This window comes from Cryptotermes secundus, unplaced genomic scaffold (assembly GCF_002891405.2).
Source record: "Cryptotermes secundus unplaced genomic scaffold, Csec_1.0 scaffold204, whole genome shotgun sequence".
NCBI classification, from domain to species: Eukaryota; Metazoa; Arthropoda; class Insecta; order Blattodea; family Kalotermitidae; genus Cryptotermes; species Cryptotermes secundus.
The window spans coordinates 178,818-199,850 of NW_019738351.1; the positions used below are offsets into that span (position 1 = coordinate 178,818).

The window sequence follows — 21,033 nt, forward strand, 5'->3', positions numbered from 1 at the left end:
CAAAAGATGATGCTGATGAAGAGGAACAACAACAACAACAACAACAATAATAATAATAATAATAATAATAGTAATGTTTCCCCCCCTCATGCGTCCCATTTCTCACACTGTTTATATGTTTATTTTATTTGTGAATAACACAGTGTGTGTTTCTTACAGATATGCCCCTTTCCAATCTTCACCCGTTCAGGCGAAGTGAGTGTGAGGCTAGAATTGTCGGGATCAGCCGTGGTTCTCACACCTGATAAGCTGGAGAAGATTGTCACGTTCCTCAACTACACCTTTACCAGTGTTCTGAGACTGCAAAAGTATCTCATGATGTTCGATCCACAGGCATCGGAGAACTCGTACTTCATAGTGCCAACCAGAAAACGTAAGCGTCACATGTAGTGTTCATGATTTTGTTTTATTTTTTAACCCTTTCACCACCATCTTGGATGCATCACTTCAGTGTTGCAGAAAGGGATGCTCTGCTTTATTAACAGAACACTTCGCGCTGTGTAGGTCTTTAATATGAGTTACATGCAGTTTGGGTTTAAAGATTAAGTTATATACAGAATATCATAGAGTGTTAAAACAGTACATCTATTGCAGGTATACACAGCAACACACCATTAAAAAAATGCTGTTTATGTTACTGCACTGTGGCACGCTTTACTGAAGTGAAAATACACTAAGGAATATAATAACATTATTGTGCGACGTTTGTACAGGAACAGAATGTAGCTTTTGGTGTCCAGTGTGAATACATGGTGGTGTAGGTTTTCCTGGTCAGTCTCTCCTGTACAATTTTGCAGGTAGCAGTGTAAGTTGCTGTGTGCTTGCTGATTGGGACCGACTGCTGGCAGTGCAGCTGGCTGTTACTTTGTCACGTTGCCTAGACTTGCTCTGGAGCCTGCCTAGCATAGTATTTCAGCTTCAAACAGATGAAACGCCGATTCTGTTTAAGTTAGCATGAATTGTGCCAAGGAAACTATTACTAATTATTAGACAAGATTTTTGTTAATGAACTGTGTGTTCAAATAAATACATGTATTATTGTATAAGGAGGTGGGTGAAGAGTTGAAAATTATTTTATAAAATTTAACATTTTAAGGACCAAAATTTCTGTAAAAATCTTTATAATATTTTTACAAATATTTTGAAACTTCAAAAATGCAGTGATATTCTCTTCCAGTTAAAGGGAGTGTAGCAGAAGTGGACTGGGGTTTTCTTGATTGCATATATGAAAATCGAGACCTACGACCTCGCCCAGTACCAGAAGAAGAAAGGGTAAACTTCACATTTGAGGCAGCAAAGTATCATGACGCCGTTATCATGCCTTGGTACCGGAACCAGGATCGGCCACAGGTAGGTTCATTGGTTTCATACTTTTTTAAACGATATTAGTGGTTACATGTTTTGAAGTCTTTTGGAGGGGGTGAAGTTAGCCATATCAGTCCATTCAATTCTGACATGGCCAACTGCATTGAGAAGATTTCATTGCATTTGTTAAACTGTTCCTGCATTCATGAAATTCGGCCTGAGACAGTTCATCAGGTTCCAATATATTTTGGAAACAAATAAAAGGAGACTTGTGAGAGGGCCCAAGAAAGTAATTGGCAAAACTCAGACTTTCATCATTGTTTATTCATGTCTGCCATATGAGTTCTCTCTGGGTCCTACAAGCTTGGGAATTTCCCCATCATATTTCTTAAATTGCACCTGTGGAGTCTGTCTTAATTGCTTTTTATTTACAGTACTTCTATGTTGCTGAAATCTGCGGACACTTGAACCCAAAATCCTCATTCCCTGGCTCTGAGTATAAAACATTTGACGAATATTACTTGAAGAAGTACAGCATTCATATCCAGAGCAGCACGCAGCCACTGCTGGACGTGGATCACACTTCAGCCAGGCTCAACTTCCTGACGCCGAGGTAAACCTTTCTATAACCTTATCAGAAGTGAACTTTGTTTTTGTGTCAGTAGATTCATTACATCTATTCCTCTGTAACATTGTTTGCAGGGCTGCTGAATCATTCTGATCTCCTTTGTTAAGAAAATTGGTTTCTCTAATTCCATTTTCCACCTTTGCCCCTACCACAATCACAGGATATGGCACCCCTGCTTTTAAGTAACCTCATGATACATGGCATCAGTACTTAAGAATATCTTGCATAGATTGCAGCACCAGTCAGTTCCTGGGTGTTACTAGAAAGTGAAAGAAATTGCATGTTTAATGTAAAATGATAATTCTCACACCCCTGCACAAGCTGTGTGCAAGTTCTACGATTCATGGCTTCCATTTTAAGTGTTTACTAACGCAGCACACACTCAGATGATGAAGTTTTTCTGTAGAGCCAGTCCACAGCATATGTGAACAGGGAAAACACTAAATGCCCATGTAATAAGGATACACCTTGCTGCATAGTAATAATACTTATACAATGATATATCCTAGACAACATATGAAAGAACTAGGAATGGTGCACCAATCTTTGTACATACTCATATTTTACATATAACAATGCACCCTCGGGCATAGTACTGTTCAAAGTGGACATGTTCTGTGTAACCCAACCTGATTAATTACAAGGACATAATTTCTTAATACTAAAACTTTAATATTTGACATATTTTAATGTGCATTAATTTTAGCTGTATGGCATATATGCGGGTGTACTGTATGACTGTTATGCATTGCGCCAATATGGATCCATATTAACTACAGACATATTTGTAGAACTACTTGATGATGGTCCTGTGAGGATCAAAACATGTAGTAGCCACTGAAATAAATCAATTATTGAGAGTTACCTAGGCTTATTTAATTAAATATTGTTTTGTCAATGGCCAGCCCTTTTTAAAAATCTGCAGCAGTTCTAATTTCAACTTGCATGATCACACCTTAAATATGTCCCAAGTTGTTTAATGGGATGTGTATAAAAGGAAAAACAAAAGAGCTATTAATATGAGCTTTATTTTTCTTTCTTACTAGTTGTGCTCAAAATTGCCTCTGTGTTCACAGACACACAACTCAGCTCTCCATGAAAAACAGGCTCTTGAAGATTTTAATGTGTTCCACTTGCAGATTGTTGATTTTGGTGCCACAGTTCTCATGTACTGACTGTAGTGGCATTGGTGACATTGGTTTTAAAATATCCCAGAAAGAAAATTTGAAAGGATCCAAGTGAAGTGTGCATGCAGGCCAGGGAAATGGAGGTTCCCATCAATGACTAATCCAGGATAATTTTGGGACAGCCATTGACGCACTTTACGAGTGTAATATGGTGGAGCCCCAACGTGTGAAGACATATATTGAAGGACACATCTTCCACTAGCACACTGAACTATGTTCAAAGAAAATTAAGGGAATCATGCCCACTAACTTCTGCTGGTAAAATGTCAGGTCCTGTGAGGCATTCACCAGTCTGATGGAAATCTGTCACTGCTGGTTGTCTGTTTTTCAGAATGTGACGGCATGACCTGGCATTTTCTAATGGTTATAACTTTTCAAGGAAGACCCTCTAACTAACTAAACCAACTTCATGGAGTTGAGTTCTTCTTGAGAAGCTGCCAATTGTGCTTCTACTCTCAAGAACTTTCCAGCATTTTATGGAACTGAAAGGTTCATTACTGTGTTCACAAGAGACCTCAAGTGGTCCCTGTCCTGAGTCAGAGCAATCCAGCCCATACCACCCCATCCTATCGCTCTAAGATCCATTCTAATATTATTCTGCTCCCTTATATATAGGCCCACCTAGTTGTCTGTCTCCTTCTGGCTTTCCCACCAATATGCTATATGCATTCCTCTTCTCCATTCATGCTACATGCCCTGCCCACTTCATCCTCCTTGACTTGACATTCTAATTATACTTGGAGAACAGTACAAGTTATGAAGCTCCTCAGTATGCAGTTATCTCCAACCTCCTGTCACTTCATCTCTCTTCAGTCCAAATATTCTCCTAAACACCCTCAGTCTATGTTCCTCCCTTAATATCAGAGACCAAGTTTTGCACCCATACAGAACCACAGGCAAAATTATAGTTTTGTATATTCTGATTTTTATATTTCTAGACAGCAGGCGAGAAGACACAGGAAGACCCTCAGTGTACATGATTTATATGAACTGTTCTCATTTTGATGGCCGGAAACCATGCTGTAAAATGCAGCATTCAGTAGTGGGACACAATATAACAAGCAACTTGGAGGTGGGGGAGAGTCAGCAGTATAGGTCAGAGGACAATAATCAGATTTGTCTTAAAGGAACAGGTTGTCAAGACTATGGGCGTAGTTTGGAGAGAACCCAAAATTTTGGAGAAATGTGTCACCTCAACAATGGGACACTGCAGCAGTTTCTTCCTCTGTCAGAAGCTGAAATCCAGGGTCTCCTTCATCCAGCTCAAGCCAATCTTGCGTATTTTCTTGTGTGGTTTCTGTCTCTGCAGCTGCCCTTAACACAGTCTGAAAATCCTCTTGCTCCTAAATCCCATGTGTCTTTTAAAGTATGTACTCAACTGTGAAAAGACTTTCATTTCTCATATTTTGATCCAGATTAAATAGATAGGGTTTACTGTATTGACCGTTGGAAGGACTCATGTCTTATTGGCATTTGCAATAGAAGTCTTCTTTCTGGGGATTCTGTTGAGAATGCCTTCTTGTGCTTACAGTTATTCTGATGGTGCACGTTCATTATGTAACAATAATTGCAGGTACGTCAATCGCAAGGGTGTGGCTCTCCCAACGAGCAGTGAGGAGACGAAGCGTGCAAAGCGTGAGAACTTAGAGCAGAAGCAGATTCTGGTACCAGAGCTGTGCACACTTCACCCATTTCCTGCTTCACTGTGGCGCAAGGCTGTGTGTCTGCCATGCATTTTGTACCGCATAAATGCACTGCTCCTGGCAGATCAGATTCGGCGAGAAGTTGCCCTTAGTATCGCCCTCGGGCATGAGGACGTCAGCCCAAGTGAGAACCTTGCTGCTTCTATATGCTTGATGGCTAATGCCCAGAGTAACTTTTCATACAGAAAAAGTTGTATGTCCCTATGGACACTGTAAGGGCACACCATGCAACCTGTTTTAGTCGTAGCTCTTCTGCAGTTAAGGTGCATATGTGAAGTAGTTTGATACCCTCGCAGACTCCCTCAAGTGACAGCAAGTGCCTGCTGTTGCAGTGTTACCTTATTTCTATATTTTCCTTGGCGTACGTCTTTGAATAAAATTCATTTTTTGGTCACAGGAACCCCACAGAAGTTTACAAGTTGTAGTAAAGGAATCTGACACTTTTTAAAAGGCATGATGTTGGCAATCCCTGAGAATGAGTTGGCAGGTATCAGTTCATTTGCTAACTTAACATTTCGCGGACTGGCGATTTAAATATTTAAATCACCCTGGGGACTGGCATTTTTAAACCTACTACCCTAACTTGTGCACTGTTCACTTTAAAAATTAATATAAAATCTCCTAATTAATTTTTTGAACTAAAATTTTTGGAGAACACTTACCAATGCTCCTAGAAGTGCTTGAGAGTGTGATATTTCTGGAAACGTTCCTTCTTGTGAAGTGGCGAATGTAGACAATCGTACTCCTTTTGTTGTGTACTGCACAAACATGGCATTGCCTAGAAGGCTGCTTCCCTTTGGAATGTTCACTCTTCACAATTTTCATGAGGGTACATTTCCGCATATCACCCGAGAGTCGCCCAGGGGTGTCCACATGAGGATTGCATGGGATGGGAGTTGATGGGCCCGGTTGCACCAAGTCTGTGTCTGACTCGGGTTCTGCTGCCACCATCTGGTCTGTAACCCAGGCCTTTGCCACATTCATCAGAAATGCTTTGTATTTCAATTTCGAATCAGGGTTTAGATTTTTGTAAACCAAAAATGAATTGAAAATGGCACAATTTATAAGCCACAAGGCAACTTTCTTTGTCCACTTTATTGTTTTCCTAGGAAGAGAATAATAGGCCAAGTGTTGATCGGCTATATCAACTCCCTTCATGAACATATTATACTCAGAAATACAAATAGGCTTCTTTACTTGCCCATGTCTCCTTTGAACATCAACCATGCTCGAATTGTGAATTGTGGAAATCATATTCACAACAGGAGTATCCCTATCTTCAAAAAACAGTTCTTCTACTTCACACACTTGCATTGGGTCCGATGGAATTTGTTTCACCCCTGGATTTCCAGTAAACTGTCCCAAAGTAGGCATTTTGTCTACTTTTCCCCATGTGGCTGACCCTGCAATTTTACTACCTGCACTTTCGTCAGAGCTACTTTCACTTTTATTGTCTGTGGCCACAATTGTTTGTTGTCCCCTGTCACTGCCACTGTCTGAATCACTATCACTACATGTCTCAGAAGGAACGTCAGGTCAGATAGCTCGTCGCAGAACAAGTCAGATATTTCTTGCTTTTCAACTGCTTCTGTCCTTGACTCATTGCACTACTAACTTCTTGCCTGGTACATAAGAGCTTGAAGGGTCAAAGATCACTTTTCTTTGGAGGGGGAACCCAAACAGCGAGATCAAGTTACTGCCTACTAAGCACCTACTAAGCACACATTCCAGAGTAATATTACACAGTAGTCATTTCATTTGGATGGCCCCAGAGAAAGGTATAGTGTGTTTCAACATAATGTGTCCTAAAATCATAATAATATGCCACCGGTCCGCCACATTTAAAAGCGCTGGGCATAAAAATATGCCACCGGACCACAGAGTGTTAACTGATGCTGTTACAGTAGCCATGGAAAGCAGTGGAGTGCACAACATTGTGCATTTGTTGTTGAAACTTTTTTAAAAAATTGTGCCTTTTTTTGTGAAATTGCAGCAAATATTTCGCAGGCATTTCAATATTGCTTGTCACAGAGAAGTTCTTTATCACAATACCATACAGTTATGGCAGAAAACTTCAGAAAGAATACTTCCATATTAAAAAAGAAACCACCAGACAGTGTGCATCCAGTATGATCACCACAGAAGATTGAGGCTGTGAGGCAGTCATTCATAAGGAGTCCTAGGTGCTTAGTCAGGAGATATTCTGTTGCTCTAGGAATTTCTGATTGCAGCATGAGGAGAATTTTACAGAAGGATCTGAACTTCCATCCATACAAAATGGTGGTGGTGCAAGAGTTAAGCAATCATGACATGGCAAACAGTAGTGCAGTAGCTGAGTGTTTAATTGGAACTTTGTCCAGTGATGTCATTATCCTTATGACAGATGAAGCACACTTCCACTTATCTGGTTGTGTCAGCAAACAGAATATTCACTATTGGGCAGAGGAGAATCCCCAGCAGCTCCCTCAATGGCCTCTTCACAGTGCACACATGTCTGCTGTGGAGTGGTAAATTTTTGAGTCTGGCCCATATTTCTTTGAAGACGAAAATGGGCATGCAGTTATAGTCACATCTGCTTGTCATGTTGAAACGTTAATGGAAGTTCCTCACACAAGAACTGAGTCATTGAGGAATTGAGCTCGCAGATGTATGGTTCCAGCAAGATGGTGCAACTGCCCATACAGCAAGAGAATCCATGAAATCCAGGAAATGTTTCTGGAGTACATTATTGCAGTGCGTGGCAAGCTTCCATGGCATGCACATTCACCTGATCTCTCTGTCGCTGATTGTTTCCTTTGGGGTGTACCTCAAAATGAAAATGTACACCAGTAGACCATGGACCATCAGTGAACTGAAGTTCGCAGTTTGGAAGCAGATTTCAGTGATACCAGAAAACATGACTAGGCGAGTAATGGGCAACTTGCAAGCAAGGTTGGAATTGTGTGTATACAATGGTAGCCAACATCTTAGTAATGTCCCATTCAAAACGAAATAAAGAGAGACATAAGGAAGTGTATATGGAATTATATGGCATTCAGTGTTCATTTTGTAATAATAAATTAATCATTCCTGCTTTATGTACTTTTGAAAATTGTCAGGTTCCTTTGTCACACCCAGTATAAAGCTGCAGTCATCTGATAACAGGATCAAATTGTAATGCAGTAAATGCATACACTTCAAGTGCTTTAGAGACACGGGTGTGGCGATTTGGACAGAGTGCCCATCCATGCCTTCATGATGATGTGAGGTAACTAACAGTGGGTTAAGAACTTGCAACAAATTGTGCAGACAAACAATGAAATATATTGAAGAATGCAGTCTTCTGGGATTTGGCACCGTGTATATGTGGTGTTAACCGACGTTTCGGAGGAACGTATCGCCCCCATCTTCAGGGTTGAAGAAAAAGTATAAGTAAATCTGCAAGCGACAACACCGTGAGACACGATAAAGCAGTCTGCTTTATCGTGTCTCACGGTGTTGTCGCTTGCAGATTTACTTATACTTTTTCTTCAACCCTGAAGATGGGGGCGATACGTTCCTCCGAAACGTCGGTTAACACCACATATACACGGTGCCAAATCCCAGAAGACTGCATTCTTCATAGTCACCGCCGTGAAAGCCTCAAATCTTACATAATGAAATATATTGATATGTGGAAGTAATTTGTGTGACTAAGGTCCCTTCATTTGAGTTTGGAAATTTTAACTCACTGGTTGTTATTTGTCCTAAAACATTCCAAGATTCATTTCTGTGGCACAAATATAATTTATTCTCCCTGCCTTCCTTAATAATCCATATATTTCTGGTCCAGAGAATGCTTTTTGTTAAAGTTTTGCATGTCGCAGTCATTTGTTGTGTTACTTTCACCGCCCTACATTGGCCCCGGAAATGTAATACATACTTCGTGATACACACAGCTAGTAACCTGTATGGCATATTTGCATCGTATACTTGTAGTTCGTGGAGAAATCTGTGTATTAATAGTCTCCTGTACTTCCATGTCGTTTCTGGTGATCTCTTATGATTTTTTAAACTTTTGATTTATAGGTAGGGTAAATGTGATAGAAGATGGCATTCATAAACAAAAGAATATCAGTTTTACATGTATATAGGTCCTCAACATTATCACACAAATAGCATCAGTGATAGAGTACTTGAAACTTTCATAGCCGCTGTGCAAATTGAGGGCAGAAAGTCAGTTCTTCACAGTTGCAGCAAAGATCACCTCAAATCCACAGTGTGAGCAATCATACCGTCAGTGTGAGAATGTTTCCACTTTCTGCACCATTCTTTCTGGTTTAGCAACAAAGTTGTTATGAAATATATCAGAAAAACTGTGTAGCGATATGTGTTAAAGTTGTCTCTGTGTGGATACATTAGATTATAGATACGCCACAGTGACAGACACCCATTCTCATAGAAATCATTGAATCACGCTTTTTCTGCCACACTGTCTTCTTCAGCAGCAGTACTTATGCATGAGATCATACTGAAGGAGTTTGGTTTGATTGCAGTGTATTGCCAGTCCATTGTCTAATGTTAAATTTTCGTTTTGAGTGTCTGTGTGCAGAGAGTTTCATATTCAGGTAAGGAATGTGTATCTGAAGGCATCGGCTTAATTTCTGTGATTCTGTTCAGGTTTTGAGTGGCCTCCTTTGGATTTTGGGTACAGTCTGGCGGATGTTCTTAGGAAGTCCAAAGAGAATGCTAAGAATGCTGAGCAGAATAAAGATAAAAAGCCAAATGAAGATAAGAAAGGGGCAGATAAGAGACCAGAACTTGACTGCATTGAAGAGAAAAAGGAGGAGGAAGCAGCAAACTTAAAGGAGAAGTCCGTTAATGAAATTTTGACAGAGGAAGAAAGGAAACTTTGTGGTGATTGGATGGAAATTGGAACCTGGTCCAATGACATGGCCAATCATGATCCTGCGATGGTTGGTATAACTGTATGTCTCTGTTTTCAATACATAAGCACTTAAAAGGTAAACTTGTCCCAGTACTTAACAATTTTCTCCCCAAGCTGGCATTTAAACCCCTGTGAGTTGTGTTCTGCTGCGATATTTGAATGGCCCTGTGCCAGACGTTTCTTTCAGCATTTCTCACTATTATCTGTTTTACGTATTACTGAAGTGAGTTTTGTGAAATTTTGATTGTCTAAACCTTCATGCAGCAGAATGTATCACTCATTTCCAGGCCATGTTATGTACTGGGTATTGCCATTTTCTTTGCTTGATCAAATGCTGGGATCGTGAGTTCAGATCCCACTTAAGGCATGAATGTCTGTCTGCATTTGTTCTGTGTTTGTGTAGGTAGTGGCCTTGTGATGGACTGATCCCCAGTCCAATGAGGCCTACAAACTGAAGTGAAATGGAGTGTTTCATGGGTGTCCTATGCTCCAAAGTGAGAGCAACAGGAAAAAGAGGGGGGGGGGGGATAGAGAGATGGCTTGAAGGTCGCAAAATGCTCATTATATTTCTTGTGAAATCATTTGGTAGGCAGAAATGACTACTGTAATGAAGACTACAATCTTTGGAGATATAATGCTTCTCTTAGTTTGATTCTCTGCTAAGAGATGGCAGCAGTGATGTTTTTTTCTGTGAACTTGCAGTCAGCAAGGACATACTCAGGATCCCTGCCTGAGAGGTTAATTAATTATCATGGTGCCATGAAGATATTTGTGGTGGTGGAGGTATAGCTCCACCATTCATGCATGGCCTTGGCACTGGATGGAGGTGAGTGGTTGGCTTCACCCCCAGGCTGCTGTACCCACAGGGAAAGAGCCCCCCCCCCAGTAGCCTTTGGATAGGAGGAGGCTGGGTTTGCTCCAGAGCCATTTTGTACACTACAGAGATAAGAAAAATCCCTTGCCCCAGGCAGGAATGGAACCCCAGCCCACATCCAGTTGCTGCACCAAGTGAGCTATAGCATGTCCTTGTTGTGTGAAAAGTAAAGAAAATTGCTTCAAGAAACAAATCAGAATACCAAAAAAATTATGTAGTTTTTGGTAAGGCCTGCCACATGTTTCATCTGTGTTATGGCATATGCACAGTCCAGCTGCATTCATGTTGCTAAAATGTCCTTGTTCCTGCTGCAACACTGGAATTTTGTCCACTGCTCTCCCTCCCTCTCTCTCTCTTGCCCATACACATATACACACACACACATATATACATACATATTCAATAGAATATGGCTTGCGTTTAGTTTTCAGAGCTATCGGATGCAGACGACTTTGACATGAATGTAGCGCTACCATCGAATCTCACAATGGTGGATGGGGATGCAGAGCTGGCAGGTCTCCATTCTGGCGGAAGTGACTGGGGGACTGGCATCCAAGCCCGCAAAGGTCGTGAGCGTGTCCGTTATGGCTCCCCAAGCAGTTGGATGGGTAGTGGAGGGTACTTTGGTGGACTGGAACGGGATTTGGAAGGTTTTGAAACAGATGACTCAAGCAGTGAGCCTGGCAGTGAGTACGATCAGTCTGACAGCAGTGACCTTCAGGTGAGAACATTGTGGGGTCTGTCAGTGGAGCAGCTGGTAGGCTGCATCTGTTCTACTTATCTATTGGACAAGTTATTCCTCGTTTATCTCCCCTTCTCTTCTTCCCCTAGGAATAACAACAAATTCATTATTGTGATTTCCTCCCCTCTTGTGGAGCACTTTATCTAACCAAGGTTTGTACAAAATTCTCTTCAATACTGTCATGAATAGCTTCAGCAAACTGTTAATCTCAGTTTTGCCATTTTGTTCATTTTCCTGTACATGATCCAAAACTCCAAGCTTGTTCAAGATTTTAGGATTGATCTCCTGTTACATAGATTTTTTTTACTGAATTCCTTGTTGTTCGGTGTTGTGAATACCTTATTTTTATACTTCAACACTTTGCGGACCGCGCACGCATTAATATGTTTTTCGCTTTTAAACATGGCGGACCGTTCGTGTGTTAACAGGTTTTTAGAACATGATAAGTTGCAACACACTATACATCGCTCTGGCTCCACCTACATTGCATGCAACTGCCTGCAGATGCGTGATGAGACCCTGGAATGTTTAGTTAGCAGTCAATAACTTGACCTCGCTGTTTACTTAACCGACTATAAAGGAAAATGCTTTGCCTTCTTCAAGCTGTGTGTATCAGCCAGTAGCTAGTGGGGAGAATGGATCAAGGACAAATTCTCCTCCGATGACCTAGCTGACCTGCCTTGTGAGATGCGTAGTAATGGATTAATTGTCATTCAGACAGCGACAGTGACAGGGGACAACAAAGAATTGTGGCCACAGACAGTAAAAGTGACAGTAGCTCCGACGATAATGCGGGTAATAACATTGCGCGTAGTAACATTGTGGGGACAGCATAAAATCTAAAAAAAATCTAAACCCTGATTCAAAATTGAAATACAAAGCATTTCTGATGAATGTGGCAAAGACCTGGGCTACAGTCCAGATGGTGGCGGCAGAACCAGGGTCACAAAGACAGTATGACCAGGCCCATCAACTCCCACCCCACAAAGACTCATGTGGACCCCCCAGGACGACTCTCGAGTGATATGCGGAAAAATAACCTCGTGAAAATTGTGAAGAGTGAACATTCCAAGGGGAAGAATACGTCTAGGCAATGCCGTGTTTGCACAGTTCACAAAAAAAGGAGTATGTCTACATTTGCAAGTTCTGTGTAATGCCACTTCACAAAGGGGAAAGTTTCTAGAAATATCACACCCTCAAGCACTTCTAGGAATATTGATAAATGTTCTCCAAAAATTTTAGTTCAAAAAATTAATTAGGAGATTTTATATTAATTTTTAAAGTGAACAGTGCACAAGTTAGGGTAGTATGTTTAAAAATGCTGGTCCCCAGGTTGATTTAAATATTCAAATCGCCAGTCCGCGAAGTGTTAATGTAGTACTCCTTAGTCCTGTGTGTCTCACTTGGTAACAAGATGTGTTCAAGAGGTAACTAATTTGGTTATTTGGAGGGAAAAATTTTATCTCAGTGTATATCCAGTACTCAGCTATTACTGAATTATTGTTGAGAATTGAGGAAACACAAAATTTGCTGATTGAGTAGAACAGTTTTATTTGGTTATCATACTAGCCATGTAACCATTTTGCTAAATATCTGTACCACTCACAGCTTGGGAAGGCACCCTGCAATGTCTTTGCAGACAACACAGCAATGAGTTCTTTTGGCAGTAGTGCCTCTATAGGCCATGCCAAACAGTTTGTCACAACATGATGGCACTTTGCCCCCCCCCCCATTTGGGCTAAGAAGAGAATACTTGGATATTGCCAGGTTAGACAGTGGTGGTACCCCAGGGCTTCACTCCTCTGTCTTGTCTTTTCCTTTGGGTATATATGAGGAGGCTGGTTTGTCAAGATAAATTCCAGAGAAGAGATGGACTCGTGTACAGGGCAGTCCTGAGGGCATGCAACAGGCAAACAGGTTCTGTTGTAAAACAAGCAAGATTTTACATATACACCACGCCATTCTCAACAGCAAATAGCATAGGCAAATAATAAAATTAAATTATATAGTAGATACGATATTGAAATAGAATGATTTTACTCAGTAAGCGATTTTCTCAGTTTTTAATCATTAACTCCTCCATTGTGGCTGTTAATCAGGCCTGTGATGACACAAAACAGTTCCCTGAAGATAGAGTTAAGTATGGCAAACGTGGGACGTTCTGCTTAAACATATAATTTTTCTTATGGTTTCTGTTTCTTGTTTCTGCTTGTTTCCTGTTATGGCCCAAATTTGAGATTGAAGAGGGTATGGTATTACCCAAAAGCTAGAGACTTGCGAAAAGAGTTTCGCAGCTATTGCCGTAAATTGTAAACACCAGGACTGGCAATTAGGTTAAGAATGTGACTGCACAGCAGGTCTCTGTAATCGCAGAGCAATAGCTTACCTCACTCGTTCACTGGATTTAATCGTAAGAGACTGCTTACGCAGCAATAAGACGCAAGGGGTCCGCCCACAACCACCCATGAGAGCCAATGAGGAGGTTATTATGAGGATTGAGGACACTGAGGGGGAGTCACCTACCCTCTGTCGTCAACGCTGAATCAGCGAAAGAAAACGATAAATTAGGGAACTTCGGGGGATTTGGATCATGTTCTATCACAGAATATTCGGTTGTCAGCCGGAGGCTCTCGGCGACATGTATACCATAAGAGGGTGGATGACGGCAGTGATCTACATATGTATTGCAAGTAAGTCTCTTTGCTCATATACGCCATGCTGTTAAAGGTTGTTGTTAATACAAGTGTTATTGTGAGATAATGAGGCAGGATCCAGTGAACCAAGTGAGAGCCAGGGTAGCACAGGGTAGGGATGAACGGAGAGTGGCAGACGACGATAGGAGTGCAGTTTCAGGGCACCTCCCCTTCACAAACTAGGATGGTAGAATGAGTTAAGCGAGAAGTGTCATGTCAACAGATAAGAGCAGGCCTTTTTCTTAATGTATTTATTATTGTAAATAGACAGTGTACATATTGGAAAATGTACGCAGGGAGTTCTGATTCACCTGTGAGTAACCATCCCGACCTCAACCGAGCCCGAGCTTCCCTAGCCAAGACAGCCGACGGCAGCCGAGTGCAACGCAGATGTTAGAAAAAGAGTACTAACCGACGAAAGTATTTATAAGTCCTCACCCCCTCCCCCTGAGGTGTAACATTTCCATTGAATTCTGCCTTCTGGGATGTAATACCAGGTAGTCTAGTGAAAGGCAACCTGCGTTTCAAAAGAACATGTTGCCTCCATCTTCAGGGTCGAAGAATAAGCCAAGCAGGAAACCAGCATGAAGCAGAGCTTTGCTTGCTGCCTGCTTCATGCTGGTTTCTTGCATGTGATTCCTTATAATCTGGTAGATGGGTATCAGTGATTTCATTTTATTGTAGCAGAGTACTCCATAATGCTTAGGTGCTTCTCGATATTAATTATACTATTTTGTCTTGTTATCAGGGTACCTCAGGACTTCGTATTGAATTCAAAAGTGAAAATGTGGCGGAGGCAATTGAAGACGAGTGTGAGGTCCAAAAGCGTGAGAGAAGACATGCCATCATTCTACAAAATTCAGACACACCTGGGACTGAAGATGAGATTCCGTGGGACTGGGAGAAAGACAGTGATCAGAACGTTGATAAACCGACAGAAAAGTTTGTTGCCCAGTTCCGGAAGGCCACAGAAAAGAACTGCCAGTTTATTGAAAATAGTGGGACGCTTGTGAAGAGTAAGCAACCAGTAGTGATAATCAGAAAAGGCAGCCAGCAACTTCCTCAGAATCAAAATGTGCCAAATATTACATCCACTATCAAATCTGAATCTAATTATTCCACACTGAAGAATGAACTTTCGTCACAGGAACTAGAAGTGCCATTCAGTCAGCATATTAAACTGCAAAGCACTGCACTAAACTTTGCTCCCCTACCCTCACAGGATAGACAGGAGAATAATGATAGTGGTCTGTCAGTTGATGGGAGTTCTGAAGAATTTGAATCTGATGTAGCAGACACAGTGTATAATGGACTGTTTGATGCCGATGATATTTGCAGTGAGGCTGATACTGATGAAGACATCATTAGTAAATTCAGTTTCGATGCCCAGCCAGACTTGCAGGGACATCAAGGGCCAAGTCCGAGCGTAATTCTCCAGGCACTCACAATGTCAAATGCCAATGATGGCATCAATCTTGAACGTCTTGAGACCATTGGAGACTCGTTTCTCAAGTACGCCATCACTACATATCTGTACTGCATGTACGATAACATTCATGAGGGAAAACTGAGCCACCTCCGTTCAAAACAGGTGAGAAAGATTTGAGCTTCAAATATCAAGATTGTGGTCACCTTGGGTGTGACACCATGCCTATTGGTATATGGTAACCAGCGTTTTGTTGGGACCTACCTACAAAACTGCACAGTGACACATCCCGCAGGAGTATAAACTTAAATAATAAAATACTTTGCAGCATGAACTTAATTGACTCTTTCTCTCTGGGGGGCAGTCATTGAGAGATTCAGTTTTCTCTGCCCAGTTTCAGTTTTGGATCATCACATCACTAACCATGAATATGCCTGGAAGTTTTTGAGACAAAATACTGTGAAGAGGTCAAGCTTCAGGGACATAACACTGTGTAGTCTGTTGGAAATCAACCGACGTTTTCAAGGAACGTCCTTACAGTTGAAGAGTAAGCCAAGCAGGAAACCAGCTTGAAGCAGGCAGCTGCTGGTTGACTTTGAACAAACTGCACAGTGTTACACAACCTGGAAGATAGCATTCTTCATAACCACCACTGTGAGAACAGTAAATCCTACAAAATATTGTGATGTTGGATTTAATTCAGTGAAACGTGTGTAATGGAAATGCTGTTTAATGTTCCTCATTTTAAGGTTTTACCTTGTTCAGTGTCAGTGATCCCACCCCATCAATCTCAGTTCAGTTTCAGCAGTTCCAACTCAGTCTCAGTTCAGTTTCAGTGATCCCATCTCAGCAGTCTCAGTTCAATTTTAGCATTCCCAACTCAGTCTCAATTCAGGTTCAGTGATCCCATCTAAACAGTCTCATTTCAATTTCAGCAGTCTCACCTCAGTCTCAGTTCAGTTTCAACAGTCCCACCTCATTCTCAGTTCAGCTTCGGCAGTCCCAACTCAGTTTCAGTTTGGTTTCAGCAGTGTCACTTCAGTTTCAGTGGCCCCACCTGAGTTCAGTTTCAGCTGTCCCACCTTAGTTCAGTTTCAGCAGTCTCAGTGTTGAATTTCTTAACAGATATTTATCAGTTGGTGTTCATTGTCACTGCTTCCTAAACACGCCATAACTTTTTTTAGGCTCAAATTGTGTGTAGCCATTTATAAGAGAAAATGCTCCATGAATTATATGCTGACCTCATGTTAATAATGTCCTAGTGCTACCAGTTCATCTTGTTCTTACTCCCTGGTAACAGACCCCACAGGTGCTAATTCAGTCAGTCTTGATGTATGTTACCAACATGTGCCTTGTATGTGTCAGTTCTTGTCACGTGACTTCACTTGCGCCAAATTTTGAAGAGCTTATCAGGCTCCATAAGTAAGCAGCCTGGTATGAGACGTAATGATATAGCAGTGCTTCTGTTCTGTACTGTGAACACCACTGACACCACAGTGATGGAGGATTTGAATGCTGAATAAGTGATGCAACACTGAAAGGTGTTTATTTTCTCAGTAATTTTAAATATTACGAAGATCGTGTTGAAGAAATTAATGGCAAAGGTTGTTCTGCTTGTCATATACAAAGAATTAAGTGGGCTTTCTGTGGAAGGTAGGAAGGAAGCCACACAGATGTAACTCTGTCACTACAGTGGTGGTGCCCGCAGCCCAATTTTAACCTGAGGTTCTTGTATTGATATCTTAAGTGCTGTGATGCTGGGCATGAGGAGCTTGCGTGCATTGTTTCGCAGTGTTGCGACAAACTGACATTAGAAGTTAAAGTGCATTCAGTGAGACTGGGAAATTTGTTAACTTAAGTTTCTGTACTTGGTATTTTTGATTTGAGATTCTCATTTGGTGCCTGTGAAAATTTACTGTCTTCTGGGATGTTACCCGGTGAAGTCTGTAGATGCTTCAGATGAAGTCACTCTCTCCATCCTGAAGTTGGCAGGAGGAGGCAACAGGCTCCTCTGTAACATCGGTAAGCGTGTATGGAACTTCATGGCGTCTCACCCCAGAAGACATTAATTTTCTTCATTTTGTTATTTTAGAATTCCATACATCGGCAATGTTTTAAAGTACATGTTCTCACTACATGCAAGTTCAAGAGGTGCTGTTTTATTTTAATTTTCTCATCCATTTGAGTCTGATTTCATTTAATAGAATGTGCATTAATGCAAATAGCTTTTGGCCAATCAAGAAAGGGAGGGAGGAGGGGGGAATGGAGCAATTTGCGGGTCACCGAGGAATGTGAGAGAATTTCGCTTAACCAGATAGCATTTCTATGTATCTACTGCTGGCACTCGTAAGGAAACCTTCAGTGCCTTGTCTCCTTGTTACTGTTAGTCACTCACTTTTGTCCAGTTGTGTGTTTTTATTTCATTATTAGCCCTGAAAATAATTCTGTAATAATGAGAGAAAATGGCAGGGTAGCATCCTGCTACTGGTAAGAAAGAATTGGGAGTAAAGATATCAAGAGAATCAGTAAGTCTTGGCCAGAAGTTTGATGTGTTTCATTGTTATAAAAGAAATAATAAAGCATTAGACATTATTCACCCCGTGGGAATCTAAGAATCTGCATTTGTGAGCATTCATAGTGCTGCACAGAAAGTAGCTCTGTTTTGCCTGTTGTGTCAGGTCTCGGACATTTCCATCGATTCATACAGAGAAACTATGTTTTATTTGTGCAGTTCCACCCTCTGCTTCATCTCTCTTTCTTTTTTAACACAACTTTTACATAAATTGAGGAGTACTTATACTGATTTCTGTTAATTTAATATATAATGTTTCATGGTATTTAATTCTGCTATTTTTAAAGGTCAGATCATTGTTTTTGCAGGTTAGCAACTTGAACCTGTATCGACTGGGCCGCCGGAAGGGGTTTGGTGAAAGTATGATAGCCACAAAATTTGAGCCTCATGACAATTGGCTGCCACCTTGTTACTATGTACCTCGAGAGTTGGAACAAGCCTTGATTGAAGCAGGAGTTCCTGCCAGCCACTGGAATCAGGCTGACTTGCCAGCTCTAAGGGACCTGTCACGTGACGAGATCTGTAAACTGGTGCATGAACGAAGTGAAAAACTGTGCAAGATGAGCACGGGAGAAGATGGCAATACTGAGGACTTCCTAACAACAGCTGGTCCATGCACCAACATAGAGAATCTTCCTTGTTTCATCCCTTATAATCTTATCACGCAGCACAGCATTCCTGATAAAAGTATTGCTGACTGTGTTGAGGCACTGATAGGGGCATACCTCATAGCTTGTGGTCCTCGTGGGGCTCTGCTCTTCATGGCCTGGTTAGGAATCTGTGTCCTACCAAAGGAGGAAGCCATATTTACAGTTTCGCCTTCTGATGATATCAAGGGATCAAGGTCGGTGGGAAGTCTGATGCCAGAATTGGTCGACGGGAATGAAAACCCTGCAGCTTTGGCGATAGGGGATGGAACCTGTGCACCTCTAGTCAAGTGGAGACAGGTGCAGTCTTTGTTAATAACAAGTACCAGTTCAGACTTCACTTAATATAATGATGAAAATCTCTGACAATGACAGAAATAATAATAATAATAATAATAGTAGTAGGTGAAGTTGTCCCTGTGCTTAACTAATTAAGCACTATGGCAGGAAGGCATATGGGGAGTGGATGAATAGACCTACGTTTTCTTGACCTGAGCTCTAGTTGGAGGTGAATGGTCAGCTTCACATCCCAGCCGCTTTACCCCTGGTACTTATTGAATATGAGGCTGGGTGTACCCCAGAGCCTGTCTGGACAACATGGAGAAGTGAAAATTCTTGCCCCCACCAGGACTCCAACCCCTAGGTCATCCAGCCTACAGCCAGTCTCTATACCAACTGCACTATCCCGGTTCTTATGTTACTGAAACTGTGATATGTGGAGTAGAGTTGTGTGGCTCTGCAGGTTTTATTTTCCTTATCCGAGAATGCAGACGCAATGTTGAGGGGAGTGGGTGTCATGTCAAAAATAATGGAGCTGTATTTCCGAAAGATGACCATTGTTTGTATTTACCACATATTACTTTTTCAGTTGATTCTGCTGTGGTCTGAAATAACTGGCTGTACCATTATGCGCAAGAATATTAGTAAGTAGCTTAAATTAGTATTAAATTCCAACAAATGCAACATTGCTTTTTTTTTTTTCAATTATAAAATTGAGCCTTTGGCTGTTTTGGCCAATGATGGCCATCGTAGGAAGGCAACCAACACTTCACAGGAAATATTTAACGTGTATTATGTGCATGTATGTGTTGTCCTGTAATGGTTGAGACACTAGTATGTAAAATAAGTTTTGCTGAAAACAATAGAATTTTTGATGGATTAGAACCTTGCTGTGCAGTCCCAGTGGTGGTCATGTTCCTTCACAGTTTGTCATCTGTATTGTGTTCGTCCTCTGTGTAGGACACAGTTAGGGTTGTGGCATTGTGCGCAATGTGTTTTGGTGAACTGGTGCATTTGATGGAATGTAATACTAATTTTACTTGTGCTATAGGATGCAGTGGTCGAGAGCAGTGTCTGTCATTAAATAAGTTCAATTGGTACATACCTTGGTGGCACTCTGTACAATAACTTGTACACTTGCATGCATGAAGTGAGGTCACAGAAATGATTAGGAGACCAACACATTAGTTAGCCAATAAACTGTAAATTAAATGCTTCATATAGTGAAGTGTATGTTGAAATGGCATTAGGTGCTTATGTAATGCTCACTGAAAACTGAACTGAGAAGTATCTTCATATGTTATTTTATGCAGATTTCAAAACTTTGTAGTTATTGAATTAATTGTTAAACATCAATTAATTGTTTCATCCGTGTCCGCCTTCCTTCCTTTATTCCTAGTCTTTATATTAAAACAGTTGCCTCATTGCTTCCTTTTCTTTATTAGTTCAATACCCTTATGTCTGATATTCCTGCCCTTTTCCCTCTAATTTCTCTGTCCTGTTGTAATTCCTTGCCAGTCACAGTCGCATGGTCTAAGGCATGAACTGTCTTTGCTCACTCAAACGCTGGGATCATGGGTTCAAATCCCACTCAAGGCATGGATGTATGAGTGTGCCATTATTCTATGTTTGTGTTGTCCTGTGTGTAGGTGACGGGCTGATCCCCTGCCCAATGAGTCCTACCATTTGTGTTGTCCTGTGTGTAGGTAGCAGCCTTGTGACGGGCTGATCCCCTGCCCAATGAGTCCTACCGTTTGTGTTGTCTTGTGTGTAGGTGACAGGCTGATCCCCTGCCCAGTGAGTCCTACCGTTTGTGTTGTCCTGTGTGTAGGTAGCAGCCTTGTGACAGGCTGATCCCCTGCCCAATGAGTCCTACCGTTTGTGTTGTCCTGTGTGTAGGTAGCAGTAGGCTGATCCCCTGCCCAATGAGTCCTACCGTTTGTGTTGTCCTGTGTGTAGGTAGCAGCCTTGTGACGGGCTGATCCCCTGCCCAATGAGTCCTACCGTTTGTGTTGTCCTGTGTGTAGGTAGCAGCCTTGTGACGGGCTGATCCCCTGCCCAATGAGTCCTA

At 41.5% G+C, this 21,033-nt stretch overlaps 1 protein-coding gene across 2 annotated transcripts in view; it reads left to right on the plus strand.

Moving 5' to 3' along the window:
• Window positions 1-21,033, plus strand: part of LOC111870749 (endoribonuclease Dcr-1) — a 101,141-nt gene that overhangs the window by 48,452 nt on the left and 31,656 nt on the right. For both annotated transcript variants that reach the window (XM_023863267.2, XM_033753978.1), the window contains exons 16-23: window positions 160-373; window positions 1,178-1,350; window positions 1,740-1,918; window positions 4,694-4,947; window positions 9,462-9,757; window positions 11,028-11,324; window positions 14,787-15,629; window positions 18,345-18,983. In XM_023863267.2, the coding sequence (XP_023719035.1) occupies window positions 160-373; window positions 1,178-1,350; window positions 1,740-1,918; window positions 4,694-4,947; window positions 9,462-9,757; window positions 11,028-11,324; window positions 14,787-15,629; window positions 18,345-18,983 (2,895 nt within the window). The remainder of the gene's footprint in view (window positions 1-159; window positions 374-1,177; window positions 1,351-1,739; window positions 1,919-4,693; window positions 4,948-9,461; window positions 9,758-11,027; window positions 11,325-14,786; window positions 15,630-18,344; window positions 18,984-21,033) is intronic.